General features: G+C 40.9%; 1 protein-coding gene across 1 annotated transcript in view; it reads right to left on the bottom strand.

The window, feature by feature from the left end:
• Positions 1-7,073: 7,073 nt before the first annotated feature.
• The window catches only part of PDE3A (phosphodiesterase 3A), a 98,274-nt gene continuing 87,594 nt past the window's right edge, over positions 7,074-17,753 (bottom strand). Inside the window, 3 exon segments of the mRNA XM_009278998.1 lie at positions 7,074-7,590; positions 11,161-11,401; positions 15,305-15,460. Of these exon segments, the coding sequence (XP_009277273.1) occupies positions 7,343-7,590; positions 11,161-11,401; positions 15,305-15,460 (645 nt within the window). The 3' untranslated portion in view covers positions 7,074-7,342.

Raw genomic sequence — 17,753 nt, 5'->3', positions numbered from 1 at the left:
GTTGTCCCCCTTCCACACCTCGGACATACTGCAAGCACAGCTTTGGAAGTAAGAAACAACTGGCACAGACTAGCCACCTGAAAAGCTCAACTGAAATAAACATTATCATTTTTTTTCCTCCTTTAGCACCAAGTAAAGTTTTCTTTAATGAGGGAGAATTAAACTACTTCAGTCAAAAATCCCTCTCGGTTTACTATATCCTTCAGCTCGACAGACCACGGCCAAGGCCAGTTGGTTATACCTGAACTCATCACCTTTCAGGAGGAATAGTTTGACATGTGCAAGCACTCGGGCAAATTTTTGCATACACCTCAAGTAATGTTGGCAAGCTTTCAAACTGCACAATGCTTACTGTTGTTACAGTTTTATCAAAGTAGTATTAACCAGCTCGAGCTTTTGCCCCCTCTTGTCACTGCAAAAATGGACTCTCCAGAAATACACCCGCACTCTTCTGCCCGCAGGCTCCTGAGGAGCTTGTATCGTCCTAAGAATTCAGGCGGGTGCTCACGCGGGCGACATCTGCATCCTACCGAGAAGGCGTGATGTATTTTTCATCAAGAGAACACCTGCCTGCCAGGAAAATCACACTAATGGCCTCTGAATAAACGATAATTAGGATGTAAATGGAGGATAACTCTCGCACTGCTCCCTCCAACACTGGGATTCAATAACTACCACAGCGGGGGCCAAAAACCCTGTTTTGATTTACTTCCAGAGGAATGTTGTTTTGCTAAATGAAAGTGATGTAATTCAAAGAAAGATTTATCATACTAAGTTGCTCTCAGAAGTACTGGTGCTATTTTCTCTAATTCAAAGTTTGCCTCCAACAATCAACAGTTTTTGCCAAGTCTTCCAATGATTGCTTAAGACAGCTGTCACCTAATTTCAATTATTCCCCCATCTGTTCAAAAACACTTAACATGCATTTTCTTCAGGAGACCTGGACACTCTTATTTGTTGATTCACCCTAAAAAAAAATTAAAAAAAGATTCCCCCACTCTAGTTAACGGGAACAATTATCTTCTCTTTAATGCTGCCACCATTTTGAGTAATGCTGCAACATCAAACAGTAATTAAAACCCCAGAAAACTCCATGGTTATTTCATTCCAGTGGGATTACATATGATTTTGAAAGAAAAGGAAAATTAAGTGTGTTGCATAAAGTCTGTTTCATACTGGACTACAATTTCCTTTTCTCTTTCCTATGAATTGCCAGTTTGACTTTCTCCCTGTATGTCTACAGCCCCATCAACTTGAGGACTAATTACACCAGCGCTATGCTGCCAGCTGAGGAATACCAAAGTTCTCGGGCCAACGTCCAGGCCCAAGACTGGAAAGAACAAGCAACCCTCCGTGCCTGCCTCCCAGCTGCGGTGCCTGCAGCAGACCTGGAAGAGGCACGTTTTCTGCTTTGGGCACGTGCCTCGATCTAATCTTCCACCCATGAGGCCGTGGGATGCTCAAGACGTTCTCATACTTATCCTTAAATTGAAACCTTTCTTCCTTAAACAGGTAATGATGGGATATCTCATCCATAACAGTACTTGCAAAAGTAATAGCAAATATTATACGTTTTTATGAATTACAGGTTTTCCAACAGGCAAAAGCCTCTTAATTCAGAGAAAGAAAAGTCACAGACTGCCATTGCTGCCCTCCCAACCTATTGAACACAATGTCTATCAGATGGCTCAGCTCTAGAACGAACCACAGCACATGTGCGTTGCCTCTCCCACACCTGAATCAGCTGGTGCACCTCCCTGGGGTATTGGCTGGTCAGGCGCCTTGTGCCTTCTCTGGATCGCAGCCCCGGGGCACAGCTGGGTTTGCTGGGCTGCCCAGGCTCACACTGACTGGCACATCTGGCTCTGCCTGTGGAAAGTCAGCGAGAGGGTGGACTCAAACCTGCAACCATCTTCATCAGCAGCAAAGCCCTCACCATCACCAGCACAAGATCACACCACACAGACCAAGCAGGATGTGTTAGATAACTAATGAGACCTTGCACAAGTGCTTCGTTAACACCTGGGACCAGCCACAAACCTTTTTCTGCATTATACTTATGGCAAAATTTTCAAAAGTGCCTAAGTTTCATTTTGAAAACCGACCAAATTCTCTAAGATCCCAAGTCTCACTAGAAGCTGGTGGGGCTCAGGCTGCCGAGTACCCAAACTGACAGCTACCCCACACCTACTGAGCTCACGGCTCAGCAGCATGGCCATGGCACTGGGTGTGAACACACCCAGACTGGGGCACAGGCTGGGCAGTCCTCATGGGCTGTACCACTGACTGGTGCTCAGTTTGGCAAGATCCTTGGCTTCTCCATACTGCATTCTACCTTCTGGGGCATTTCTGAAGGAAGAAAGAAAGACGGGGCCAGAATTTCAGAAAAATTTTTGTGTCTAAAAAGCAGACAGAAATTTAGGAGAACTTTCTAAAGAAAACAAAGGAACTTAATGTCCAGCATGGAAAGCATAAAAAGGGAGTTGGGTACAGAATTTGCTTAGATGCCTAATGGTACTTTTAGAAGCATCTGTCTGAACCTTTACAGACTTAACTTCCTTCCAAATTCAGACCATCAGGATCTTAAGAACAGTAGTACACTAAGGGTAAAAGTCCCAAATGCATCCACTCAAAAGGTCCTGAGCAATTGCAATCTTGGATTTTAACTTGATGATGATGCAGAGAGATGTTCACACATGATGTCAGGGTAAAAACTGATGCACAACTATCCTTGCACTGTTAACAAATGCATTCTCAAATTACATCTGCCCTGGGAACATACTGCCAGAATGTGACCGTCATTTGCTATGAGAGCCGGCACCCTGCACAAGGTCACAGGGGAGACCATTGGTGACACACAGCCATTTCCCCAGCTTTCTGTAAAGGACTTCACTCACAGAGGAAGGGAGTTCAAAATGCTGCCAAGAGCATAGTAGAATCCCTTTTTCCTAGTAGATTCTTGCAACACACTTCTGATGCATGGCTTGCAACATTGCATCAAACACCATCTTTCTTCTGGAGGAGGCAGATGATTTTCAGAGATGAGTGTCAACGTGCTCTGTACATTAGCTCAAAACAAATCAAGAAATGTCAGGTTCCCTCAAGAATTACAACATAAATAATAAACTATGGCCCTTTGAACATGGTGGAAATTATTACTTCTAGACACAGGCATTTTTGGGTTCTTGGAAACTAAAGTCTCAGACTCCTCCTAAAAGAAAAGGTAATAAAATAAATGGTTTGGTGCTTTCACACTCTCTACTTCCATGTGTTCTTTCTGCAACACAAGCATAATGAGAGAAGTTATATTCGACGGTAAACAGCATGTGACTATCAAGCAAACTGGGCATATGGGGACAAAAGGGTTTATATGTGACTGCTACATGACAGGCCGAGTGCTTTTCTCACTGCACTGGGAGCTGCAAGCACTACAAAAAGCCCCCTATTTAAGGGAACAGCAAACTTTTCCTGGACTAGAAGGGAGCAGGATCAGTCACCAAGCGACATTACAGTGGAGAAAACAAAATATCCAATCGGAAAAAATAGTCCAATCTTTCTCTTCTTGTTTTTAAAGAACTGAAAACAAAAATACTTAATTTTTTTGTTACTGCAAAACACTGTTTAAATAGGCCTTGCTTTCTGTAGTATCTAACAAACCTCTTTGCATACTGTCTATACCAGAAACCCATATCAACATTGTAAACATCCCACCTGAAATCTGAGCACTTTGCTGATAGAATACAATTATTTTTCTCTTCTTGCTTTTTTTTTCCCCAAAATATTGCACAGACTGGTTTATTTGGGGTTTGCAACACCAAAGGACTGCAGAAAGCTGAAAACCATCAAGGTCTAGCCTCCAAAAGGTTGCTGCAACTGCAGGTCAAAAGTTTTGTCTCCTTTGGACTAGAAACTATTATAACACGCCCCCCCCCAAAAAAAAAAAAAAAAAATTACCTGCTTCATTATCTACTAAAAAAACCCAAAGCAAAAAAATGGTATTCGCATGTTTGATATAAAATCTCTCTGGTATTTTCTTTTGTGTGATATTTAAGCCAACCTGGGAAATTTCCTGATCCTTGCCTGCCAGAAATGCACAGCAAAGACTGAAAATCAGATTCATAAGGAGTGGAGACCTGCAGAAATTGGATTCTATTAGTAACTATTTGGAGTGCAAAAAAGGTCACCTCTTACCAAGTTAATCACTCCCAGCTACTTTAGCTTCTTCACTGGTATTCCTTCCAGTTTGGATAAAGTCAACGATCATCCTGACTTTAAGCCTGCCAGCAATTCCTTCACTGTAAAAGACCTGAGTTAATCAAACTGTACCCACAAACAGGCTTGTGTAGCAATGCAGTAACAATTTGTGACAGCTGCGTTGGCAATACAGAAAGAAATCTTAACAAATTAGAAGCTGACGCTGATTTTACCTAATGGCAACCAAAAACGATGACCAGGAAAGATATAATAATTCCATTTCAGCACATTTTTAGGATAATTTTTCTTAGTTCAACCCTGTGTATGCCTGCTTAGAGGAGTATGTGGAACTCCACTTGCAGGATTTCGCCTCATTCTTGAATGCCTCTTCATGATTTTACCAACTGGGCACCCACTAACACTTTCTGCAATAACTTTTTTTTTCTTCTTCTAGCAAAGGCAATATAAAAATCAATATAAAAAATCCAGTCCCAGTGATCATGCACTGAAAATAGAGAAAAAAGTGCTTGGAGATGTGACATTTTAAAGCATCTCTGTAAGTTTAATTTTTAAAGGACAGAATGAGGCATATTAAATTCTACTCATACTATAAGGTATGCATATCGCTTGTACAAGAAAAGCCCAAATAAAATGATTAATCAAAGTGACTGAAGAGGTGTGAAAACAGTGCAAGCTGGAATTGGCGGAGACTTGCTGAGATCTTGGAGACATCTTTTTTTCTTTTGAATGAATTCTGCTATATCCTTTCCCTTTAAAATAATAGTGCAATTGGGATCTTTGCTTTTCTGATTTCATTGAAAAACACTTACTAAGTATTTCTGCTGCTAAGAGCATTCAGAGCCATGCTCTAGAGTCACTCTGTCGAAAGGCAAATGCCTTCTCTACTGGTAAGAGTAGGATGGGACGGTATCAGGCAAATGCAACCTGTAAGAAACCAAAATCCTGTTTTCCAGCAAAAGCTTACTCTAATGGAAATGCAAAGCAAAAAGAAACTCTGAAGTGACAACACATGCTGATTGGCTTTGATAGAGAATGTTTTCCAACATTTTTCGGGAGGTATCAATAGGATCATGAAATATGGTGAATGTGTAACAATAGCAAAAAGTGATGGATGAAATGTCAGAAATTTAATATAGAAAGGACTTCTACAAACTCTTCCTTTCACAAGCATTCTTACTCACACAAGCAATCCTCTTCTTGGCAAGGGGCTGCAGGATCAAAATATAAAAAGCATACATAGTCAAATTATTTTTTGAGATACTGAACTTTATATATATAATTCTTTTTGTGGGAACAAAACTCTAAATTGTGTGGTACTGGTTGGTGCTGCCAGTCCCAAAGAGCATTAATATTTCAAAGCCTTGATCCTGTAGACCACTGGCTTCCCAGAAGGGTCTATACAAATTACTCAAGACTTTATTTGCTGGGTTTGGAAACGGCTACACTGTATAAAAATGTTTTTGTATTTATTTTTTAAAAAATTAGCTTTACAAAAAAACTTTTCCCTTTTTTTCTTTTTCTTTTTTTTTTTAAAGATATCATTATCTACAGGAACCCATAAAAATTTTTCCATATTTACATCTAGATAGCTAATAATTGACAAATATAATATCGTGAAATAAAATATTGAAAGTGAATATCCAACCTTTTAAATAGACATTTGGCTCACAGCATAAACAACAGAGAAAACAAATAAACAGAACAAAAAAAAAAGATCCGCTCTTCTTACAGGCCCGATCTTTTCCTTTCTCTTAATAAAAAAAGAAAAAAGAAAAAAGAAAAAAAGTATATTGGTGGGATCAAACACGCTGCTTCTAAGCAGAATGCCAGCAACAAACTGCTCCCATCCAGCACCTCACACTGAAAAACCAAGTTCTCTGAAGTTCATGTGAGTGGTTGCTGAGACATACGAGTGTCCGGCCGACGCAGGACTGGCACCTGTCCCCCACGCTGCTCCTAATGCATCGTTTGCCTTTTATTCTGAGGAAGGGCAGGGCCCCCACACTCCCCTTCTTTTGCTCTCAAGAGACGTAGTTGAGCTTCGTTCTTAAATGATATATTTGGCCACTGATGCACGGAGGCATAAGGCTAGGGTAGGAAGATGACAGCGTGCCTCTAGTTTCTGAGTACGTGCACACATTTGCTCTCTGTTCTCTCCTGCCCAAACACACACGCTGCCCCATGCAGCCATTCGCACACTCAGAAGTATACAGAGGGCCAGGTCCTCTCAAGGGGAACAGACCAGCGTGCCACACGGTCCCTCGTAACCCCCTTTGGAAAATACATTTCCTGGCACATCCCTTTCGCCAGCAGTCTGGGAAGTGCCGGGGAGGAGGAGGAGGAAGAGGGGGAGGTGGAGGAGCCTGCACAGCCAGATGGGGCCAGGCCAGCAGCCCGGGCCACCGCGGCCCCTGCTGAAAGGCTGCTGCCTGCAGACGGAGTGCAACCTGGGACTTGGAGGGCTATGGGGAACACAAAGCTCCTCAAAATGGTCTCTGGTTCCCTTGTGGGCACAAATTCTCTAAAATGCAGGCCTTCTGTTTGTTGTTGTGTGTTGGGACATGTGCTACAGCTATTGTTAGAAGAACTCAAACTATGCTATATTACATTACATCCACTCACACTCGCAAACACCCCCTCACGCACACATACATGTTGGCAGGATACATCAGCATTCATATAAAGCTTTGGAACTTTTATCCCTCAGCATTAAGAGCAAAAGCTACTTAACTGGTACCTTACTGTTAACTGCAAATGTGCTTTAGAAGCAGCATTTCCTTAGATAACTTTCTTCTGTAAATATCACAGTGACCATAATATATCATTAAATGTATTTTGCTGAAGTGCGCAGCCAATAACCCTGGCTATATATATATATTTATATAATTCCACCCACCCCCAAATCTCTTTAAAGAAAGTCTGTAAAAGCCGGTGTCGCAGTGTGAAAGCTTCCATGAGCATAGGAGTTTAAACAATGTACCTCACCATAAAAAGGAAAGAGAAACAAATTAAACAGCTGTAGGCGCATTATCCCATACTTCTACAGTGTTGTGTCTAAATGCTGTGCTGGCTTGAGAAAGAGTCTGTGCACGAGTCAATCTGTCTTAAAATACTGCTGTAAATATTGTCATTGGTTCGGTTCTACAGTTGTGTTCTCCTCTTCATCCCTTTTGGGCTTCCCTTTCTCCTCCTCTTCTTCCCTGATGGCCTGGATTTGTTCTGAAGATTGGTGCAGCGTGGATTGCTCCGCGCCTTGCTTCTCTGTCCCGGCTAACCTCTCCTCGTCCTCAATTACTTTCTTCCACATTTTATGGTTCTGAAGCAGGTGCTGAGTGATCTGACAGTAGATTTTCCTCCTCTTGAACTTCTTCTTTCCTGTAAAATACCGTGTGACATTAATGTACTGTTTTCTGTGAGAGAAGAAGGAAAAAGGACTGAAGGTGTCGGAAGCAGACAGGGTGTACCATGACATACAGGAACTGCACCAACAGATTTTTAAAACCACAAACTTAAACGGTCTTAAAATTCAGAAAGCTATGCCTCTCCAGATCTCCGGGAAAGGAAACTGGTTTCCTGCCCAGTTTGAGCCCCGGCTTCATCCTATCTTAGGCTGCATGCTGTCCCTGACTATGCAGCTCACAAAGACATCTAGTGCTTGAATGATTATGCATAGAACATGTTGTTGAGCTGTTTCTGCTCATTTTTTTATAACAAGTACTTAAAGACTCTGATCAACCTACTCCATAACACACACATTAAATTCTGTGCCCCTCCCCGCCCCCAATGGGTCCCTGCTGATTGCCCTAGAAAACAAATCCTGATTTTGTTTTCTCCACATTTTACCTCTGATCTGAGCCATAGAAGGATAATGAATGAGCAAGCATTAGTAATCAAAGGAGGGAACCCATTCCTATGTTCCCTTTTCAAAGTCAGAGACTTGTCACTCCACCATCGCAGTGGAGATGACCTTAAAGCCTCTGCGCAACATTGCTTCGGCAACGGAGTCTGACCACTGAAGAAGTAGTCATATAGACAAATACTACCAGGGAGCTCGCTTGTCTTTGGTTTTGAAGCATCAGTCCCCTGCTGTTAACCTATAAAATGTTTTTGCCACTGGTAGTTCTCATGGCTCCTGACACAGCTGCACTACAAGTGTTTTGCTGTCTGAAATGTCGTTTTTTTCTGTGTCAATATAGTCTGTCCAACACAGATTGTTAACTCCTTAACAGTACACAGCTTGAAAATTTTCCCTGGTCATTAACAGTGGCAATGGCAGTCACAGAACTGAAATAATAACTCCTCCAAAGACAACTGCTGATTTCTTTTTTAAAGAAGGTGACGTAGAGGAACGTTTTGTAACAAATAAATTTGCGTGAATTAGTATTTGCAGGTTGCCTAAAGTATGTCTGTGTCAGGATCCAAAATGTTTAGCCCTTGAAGCTTTTGAACTGGAAACAAAGAGCTTTTCACTGAGCACAGACCAAATCCAGCTCAATCCTTCATTAGAAAGCCCTTGGTTCCCTGTAGGAAACCTTCAGGTTTAGCACTAATAAGAAGCCCCTATCCTGCCAATGCCGCAGCAGGACATTCTCTCCTGGGTTTCCCGGGTGACCCTGCATCTTGCTGCTCTCTGCAGACACCAGCGAGCACTTGCTGTGGTGTTAAAATTTGTCTGAATCACTAAAGACTGAGCCTGTTTAATTCTTATACTTGCATCAGAAATTTGGGGGAATTACATGCTTTTGTATAATAACAAAAATTATTTTAAGCTACCTTAAGAGTTTATAACTCTTAAATTTATCTCAACTGCTTTAGTGAATTATCAGGACCTAGGTGAAGTGTTTTTTGCCACAATTATATTTCCACCTGCCTTAAAGTCATTTCAATCAAGAAAAAGATCTTCACCAACATCTACACATCTCTTAGTAACTATGCATCTGACATCTCAACCTTTTATTTTGTTTCACTGGGAAAGTTTAGAACATCCAAAATTGTGGTGATCATAGGTATAAATTTCTAACAACCTGTAAGACCCCTATATTGGCACAAAAGATGCCATAGATTCCTGATTCAGATCCACACAGTCACAGAGAATTTAGGGAACTGGAAGAAAACAGTTCATAACACATTGGTATGATCGAGAAGATGAGCACCCCACATTTAGTAAGAAGGAAGTAGGAAGAGTTTGTTTGGATATTTCAAAACTTCTGATACATTCATTTTTAAGGTTTTGAAAAAGATAACGAGCCTAAAAGCACCAGGTTGAATAGTAAAGTACAGTCATGGAGTAGAATGTGAAAAGGAAAACAGAAGACAACTAAAAAATGGTCTGTTTTCAATGTGACAAGGGTTAATAATGGTCTGTGCTTTTAACCTGAAAGCAGCATTGTTGGACTTGACTAGCAGTGATAAAGAAGATAAGTGAATACAGAAATGAGATGAAAGGAAACTAAGGATTTCAAAGCAAGGTTAGACACTCCAATGGATAAACAAGAACATCCTTCATCTTTCTTTTTAATACAGCAATATCAGTTTCAGGCTTTGGGGTCTATGTTGGTTACCAATCGCATACGCTTTCCCCTGGTAGGCAATTCCATAAATGCCAATCTGCCACAGAAACATGTGGCTCTGCCTGCTATTACAGAGCTGATAGATCATAAGGTGCTAAAATAAACCTGTGTGTACTATATTACTTAATGTTTGCTGTTCTCAACAACATTTTCTGTGCATGTGAACCTGTTAAACTTAAAATATGTGCAAGCGTGTGTGTGTGAACAACAGCAACGGTTTCTTAAATACAACCCGTATACCCCTGGATCTTACTGGAGATAAAAGGTCAATTCTGCACATCAGGAGACGTAGATTTTAGTTCCACGTCTTTATGTGACTTATTGCAATCATCAAACCTTTCCGCTTCTCAGCTTCCCCAACAGAAGATAGGGATGATAGTCAGCAGGGCATGAAAGTGTGTGGGAAAGAACAGAAAAAGTGATGCTGTTAAGAGAAAAGGCTACATATCAGTATTTCACTAGCTCTCTTAAGGCTGGTGCTTTCTAGAAGGATTAGGTATAGGGGAGGGAGATAAAGATGACCCGGAGGAAGGAAATAAAAGAACGGTAGTAGGAAATTCAGAGGGAGGAGGAACACGAAAGAGAAGAAAAGGTAATGCATGCAGGATTAAACTGGTAAAAGAAACAGGTCTACAGTTGCAGCCTTTTCTCTTAAAAATCTCTTCCAACGACTTCCTGAGATCTCCTTTCAAGGTACAAAGTTTTCCTCTCAGTATGACAAATGTCAGCACTGTTGCCCTTCTGGAGGAGAGGCAGGAGACTATCAGCTTTAGTTACCGATTAGCCAGAAGGGCCAAGTGACGCAGCTCCCAGCACACAACACAGCAATGCTCAGTGCCAACTCACTCCCCACTCTTCTCCACACGTTACCTTGAAGAGATTTGCATTAAAATACTTCCATTGCTAAAAACTCTTTTACTGCATCAGCATCTCAGAGCCTCATTCTATTATTCCTGTACATCATGCTAACTCATGGAAATGATGAGTGCTTTCCTTGAAAAATCTTCTCCCAGCCATCCTTTCTTCAACTGAAATTGTTGCAGTCTACTAACATCAGTGCTGAAATAGTCTAAAAAGCCCTCATGCACAGATGGGTGATCCACCCCCAGAAACCTCAACTGAAGGTAGAAACGAGTAGTAGATACGAACAGCAATGCATATCAGTCCTGAAACCATAGAGCGTCTCCATTACCAACGTAACTGCCTACATGCCAGCTTCACCAAGGAAGGACAGCACTGAATCACTGTAACTCTGGAGAGGCCCATGTTGAACCTGACCAGCTCATGATCTCTATACTTTTACAATATGGCTGCTTAGTTTTTGGTCACAATATGGAACTTGCTCTGTTGAAAAACAGAAGCGTGAACAACTTACTGGATTCAGCATTTTCACAAGTTTCCATTTCTGCTGTTTCTTCCTCTTCGTGCTCATCAGTGTCCCCCGATTCATCACTATCTTCTATCCATTTCCCTGGCATCAGCCCCGCTGAGTCATAGGAGTTACATAGTGGTCCCACAATGTGAGTGATGAAAGATTCCTGGAGGTGTGCCAGCTGAGGAGCAGAGCGATCCATGAAAGGACTGATTGGCAAGCCCAGGCTAGCCTCTTCATCACCCTGGAGATGAAAAATAGCGGTAATTTCTCTGAAGTAAATGAAACAAAACCATGTCACGAAAAGGAGTAATGCACATCAAACCAATTAAAAATGATGAAAGAAAAATAATTCAACTCTAATGCCACTTCCATAGCATGCCAGCATGACATTACTACAGTGCCATCACATCAAATGGTTAATTGAAGTTACAGCTCTTTTCTTGTAAGAGGACCCATTACTGATAGTGTGAATTTAACAAGGATGTTAGTTGATGACTGTGCAAAATGATGCCCACCGCCCTTGTCCTGTACTTTACACTGTGAGTGTGAAAATCTGAAAATTATTCTTTTCTTCCTTTTGTCACATTATTTTCAAAAAATCCCTTCTGATTTTGTGATTGTTAGCTCACAACAACCTTGTAGTCAGCCACCCGTTTGCAGGGAACAAGACTGAACTTCTACAAGCCAGGGCTATCTCATTGAACTAGTTTTCTTATTAGTTTTGTCCTTACTATACATAACATGGAGAGGTCCTCTTGGCTTTGGGTCATAAGTATTTGTTTCCTGGGACTATTAGAATGATCCCTATGAAAGCAAGGATTACTCAGAAGCAGTAAATCTTTCCCATAAAGCTTTTTGCTAGCTTTTCTTGGGGAGAGAGGGTAGAGGGGAGGTATAGGAAGACTTTTTTCTCCCTCCTCTCATGATGTAAAAGAAGGTAAAACTTTCCTGCAGAACCAAGTCTGATATACTCACTCATCCCTATCATAGCAACGCTTCTGGTGATATCAGTGAGTTTTCAGCTGAGTAGACATGTCAAGACTGGATGCTATCTCCCCAAGAAAAAAATCGAATCTCCCTAATCAAGCCTGACATGCAAATTAATGTTTTAATACAATACATAGATCTACATTTGAGAATACAGATTAGAAGTTGGAGAGACATTTTCAGTTTCCATTATGTTACAGATTGCCTGAATTTTTCTCCTTGTAACCTAAATTTTCCAAAAGTCATTGACAATGTATCTGGTCAACACCTTGTTGATACCTGGGAAGGCCAAAGAATGAGAGGTAAATTTTGAAGCATGTATGACAAATGTCTCATTTCCTTGTGTTTTGTTTTGTTACTATTATAATAACCTACTCCGAAATGTTATGTTCAAGCATGAAACGCAAAATACTAGTGTTAACAAAACACTGAAATATGCCATCCATTCTTGAATAGCAAGCAAACTAAGAAGAGGTGGCAGCTCACTCTTCTTTACAGTAACACATCTGAGATTTCCTGGTTGTGAGCTGTCAGTAGTGGGAAGAAAGCTTAAACATTGAAATGTTTACAAGTTCTTTTTTCATGTTCAGTTAAAACATGATTTATTATGTGAAAAATTTTGCAGTGCGTTTTTTGATTCTTTTTAATATGTCTAACCTGTCTTCAAGTAAGTATGCTAAGCATGTGGAGGGAAGAAAAGGAAACATACTGTAACAATATGACACAGGATTTTGAATGTTTCTATGCAACACGTTTTTAATAAGGAGTTTTTCTTTATACAGGACTTAAATTCTTCAAAGGAATTGGTGTTTATTAAAGGAAATTCAAGAAAGATTTTTCATTATTTTCACAGCACAGGTTGAATGTACATATGTATGCTTTTTGATAACAATTCTAGGGAAATTCAAACTTCCCATAAAACTGTCATTTTTAGAAATGAGAAAATGAAGACTTTTCCCTTCTCAGAAAAAATCTGATAATCAAAAGCATGGTGAAAATGGTTTGAAACACCTCTCATGGCATATTACATTAAAGAAAATCAGATTTTAACCTAGGTTAAATAAATTCAGAATCTAGCTTATCCTCCTTAATGCCAAAAGTAAGTCCTAGGAAGAAAACATTCTCTGTTTTCAATCCCATCAGTATCCTGTCAGCATGGCAATTCATGGCATGCAAAAAAACCAAAACAGGAAACCCACTGGGACGTATTGATTTCTCAATACAGTGAATACACATCTTCTATTAAAACAAAACCAAAAAACCCTAATATCTTACTGACTACCTGGCCTCTTGGAATTTGCAAGCCAGGAGTTCAAATACATTTGCCCACAATCCGCATGCCAAAAGGAATGCCATTAATGAAGATAACGTGTTATTCTGAATCGTATTTTGCAGAGAGGATAAATCTCAAATGTATTTTTTTTAATTACAGGATTATAAGAAAGATAATCTCCAACAGTCCTTTGGAGCAGCTTCCAAGAGCATGAAAACATTAGTAGCACACCTTTCTGACTGATGGAAAATAACCCAGATTCCTACTGTGGAATTACACAGCATCCTCCCACATGTGTTCCTCCCAAGCTTGATTCAGAGCTCACTATCCAACACTTCGACGATATTAATGTATTGGAGCACTTACTGCCCTCTGACATCAGTTATGTTGGATCAAAGCACAGTCATATCATATATCTGATTAACAGGTTTTGTCTGCATGCAGTAGTCACCCACATAAGCTATGATCATCACCAGAATTAAGTGAAGTACAATTTGTTGGGAGAGTTGTAATGAAAACAGACAAATATGAAGAAAAGTGTTTCCTGAAAGAAAATTTGGGAGATGAAGGTTGATCACTGTTGTTATGGGACTCAGTCTCTTTCTTTAAGAAAAAATGAAAAGAAAACCGGAACCAACTATGTAAGTAACATATGTAAGGGTCAATGTTCTTTCTTTTTCTCAGGAGATCTGAAATAAATGAAGAAGCTTCAGGTCAATGTCTGAATTTTGTCCCTTTTCCCATTTCTTTACATACTCCAGAAGGCGGCAGCAGCAGAAAGTCCTAGTTTTTTTCCAAACTGTAAGTACAGTAAATTTAAGGGAAGTTGAAAAGGCTTTAAAAGGGATTAGTCTGTGACTTCAAGTTACTGCACAGCCTCCCTGAGAAGTCTGTGGGGTGTCTGGTTCAGTGATTTAGCCTGCTTTCTTCCTCTTGAAAAGACAGGATGTGGAGTTTAGTCTAACCAGCACATTCAAAATATGTTCCCACTCGGGAAACAGAGGAATAGTGTGGGAAAAGCCCTGTCCCTTGCGCTCCGCAGGCTAAATAGGTTATAATGAGAAAAGGTTCAATTAAGGGCTCCCTTACACCTGGCAGGAGAGGACCAGTGCCTGGCTGTATTCCCAGGTCTTTGTAAATCAATCTGTGGCTGTCCTCCTTCCTCGTGCTACCATCAGCTGAGCCTTGCATAATTACTGCAGTTGTACTGACAGATTTCTGAAAGCTGAAAGTGTTGTCTTAAAAAATAAAGTATGCGTCAGGATCAACATGTAGAGAGCAGATATGGTTAGTCTGTGATAAACTGAAAGTCAATGTTAGAGTTGTGCTCAGTACATAAAGGTTCTGTGTGTGCGAACAGAGACGTGGCCCACAGGGAAGCTAAAATAATTCCTCTGCTCTGTTTAGATCATCTCAACAAGGATGTTGTGTCCAGTTTTGGAGACCGCACGTCAATAAAAGTGTGAGCCACCTGGAGTGACTGCAGAGGAGAGCAATGAGAACCAGCTGATGTCTTGAAAAGACACAGAAGGAAGGATGAAAAGATAGTCTGCACTAAAGAAGACTGAAAGGGAGACAGGACGACTGCCAACAGAAAAAAAAGAGGAATGGAACACTTATTCGCTATAGACTTAGTCGTGCCAGACTGGAACAGTTAAGCCTGTAGAAACCCCATCATCAGAGGTCTTTAAGGACACATCAGAAGCTTCAGTGACAAATGGACTTTCACTGATCCAGCAAAAGGATGGACTAGTGTAACTCTAGCCATCCCCTTCACCCCTATTCTCTGTGATTTTCACTCATCACCAGCCCTAGCATGCTGCAGGACTGCTTAACACAAGACATGCAACCAGCAGATACCGCTTTGGACATGCATTTATTTACCTGTTCATAAAACTCATTGACAATGCCTTCTGTCCACTGCAGATGCAAATCTTTGCATTTTGCAGGCCCATTTATGTCAGCCAGTTTGATGCACATTTGGCAAACCAGCAAGCGGTCATTCTCATTAGTCCAGTCAATTCCAACATCATCATTCACCTAGTAGACAGAAAAAGGAAAACCATGACAGTAATCCTGGGTAAAAGGATGCATCCAGAGAGCAAGTTCTGCCCTGGGATATCTTACAGTATTTTTAGCTATTTAACAAAATCACAACTGTAAGCAGGTGAGCTAACCCAAGGTTGGAATTTACAATCAGCTGTAGAGCAATATGTAAAAAGAAAAATACGTGAAAAACAATGAACATTGAGATTAATTATGAGAAATTAATATTTAGCAAATGGTGTGCCTGTTTGAAGGCATTTGCTAGGAAAACAAACAAATACAATCTTTCCATGACATTTTCAAGAAGTTACTACCTAATTGGTGTACAAAGATAAATTACCATCAAATGCCATGCTGATTTAATTGCACTGTGAAGACACATGTAACAAGCTATTTCCCTATTTGATCTAAGTATGTCTGAAACTATTTGCTATCTTTCTCCTTTTCTTTATTTTTCCCATACCTCCCGCAATAAAAAGTGATATATACTATCAACTGCTCTAAAACAAAAGCGTCACCTTAAAGAACCACAGAAAGGTTGAGGTTGGAAGGCACCTTTGGAGATCATTTAGTCCACCCCCCCTGCTCAAGGCAGGGCCAGCTATAGCAGGCTGTTCAGGATTGTGTCCAGTTCGGTTTTGAGTATCTCCAAGGAGGGAAACTCCACAACCTCTCTGGGCAACCTCTTCCAATGTACAACCCCCATCACAGTAAACATGTCCTTTCTCACAGGGGGATTCCTGTATTTCAGCTCGTGCCCATTGTCTCTTGTCCTGTCACCGGATACCACTGAGAAGAATCTGGCTCCATCTGCTTTACTCTCCCTATCAGGTATTTATACACATGGCTGCATCCCATCAGGTCCCATGGACTTGCGTATGTCCAGTTCGTTCAAGTGCTGATGCCATTCACTGAAAGTAAGTCTTCACCACTTCAGACTCTCTCTCACACCTCAGGGGCCTGGGATTTCTGAAGCCCGGTCTTAGCCACAAAGACCGAGGCTGAGAAAGCATTGAGGACTTCGGTCTTTTACATCTCCAAACGTTCAGCAATACCAACCTTTAATGCCGTTAGCCACATTTTCCCATCTCAGCCTTTTCTCCTAGAATATCTCCTAGTGTGGGAGGCGCTGTCTTCTACCGTCCACTTAATTTTCGAAATTCAAATCCCTCCTTGAAACACAGCTTTAATTGTCAAGCTTGCAATAGTTGAATATGGATAAAAAGTTGTTGTGCTATGACTAGATGAAACTTCCACGTCCTCTATCAGCAGGTCCCCTGCCCCATACAGCAGTGGGCCCACATGGTAAGGCTTTGCTTTTGGTGTACATGATCCAACATAACTAATGTCAGAGAACAGTAAGTGCTCCAATGCATAGCTTCCTTCATTATTTCTTGTTGGTACTTTCCAGACTGCAAGTTTTCTGGTGGGAGGATGCTTACATTACATGTGTTTACACTGACTTCTGTACAGAAGGGTCTCTCTGACTGTAGCCTCAATATACTAAACTACGGTTCAGCAACCCAATCAATAACGCGATCATTTAGAGCTAATTTTATCAGTTACAGCACCTCCATCCTTATACAAACATGTCAGGTCTGCTTTCTGAGACCACTCTGGTACAAAAGAGTTTTTGCCAACCAAACATAAATAATCTTTTTTTAAGGCAGTGAGTACGCTGGGAAAGCCAGGCTCAGCCACAAGCACTGGTTAATATGTTCACCTTCTCCTCCACTTTTTATTCCATGCATGATCATTTGACTATTCAAGCAATAAGGAGAGAGAAGGAGGTTAATGGATGTCCTTACAAATCTATAGTGAGCTGCCAGGACGTGATACATCAGACCGTTCTCCTATTTATCTGCAGTGTCTCAGGTATCACCTTGCTTGGTTACAACAGCGGTTACACCTACCATTGTCCAGCCCGATAGATTTAAGACCAATTTAGTTTTCAATATCCACAATTTACGCCTAGTACTTTGGTCAAGCTTGTCCTCTTCCACAGTTAAGACAGTTATCTCTTTGATAAAGCCACAGCAATCACTGGTTTAGCCTGTCCTTTTTCATTCCTTACTTATGTTCACAGAAGTGAAGGTTTTGGTCCAAGCTGTCAAATTCAAAGGATGTATTCAGACAGCCTAAATTCCCCATGCTTTATTGTCATTGTAGCCCTTGCAGATGAGAACCTGCCAACACTGTTCAATACTTTACAAGGAAATTAGGCCAGTGAAAATGATCCCAGAGTTTAAAATTAGGACCTAAAGAAACCCCCCGATATTACCAGAGG

This window comes from Aptenodytes forsteri, unplaced genomic scaffold, assembly GCF_000699145.1.
Source record: "Aptenodytes forsteri isolate BGI_AS27 unplaced genomic scaffold, ASM69914v1 Scaffold241, whole genome shotgun sequence".
NCBI classification, from domain to species: Eukaryota; Metazoa; Chordata; class Aves; order Sphenisciformes; family Spheniscidae; genus Aptenodytes; species Aptenodytes forsteri.
This window is presented reverse-complemented; position numbering and strand designations above follow the sequence as displayed.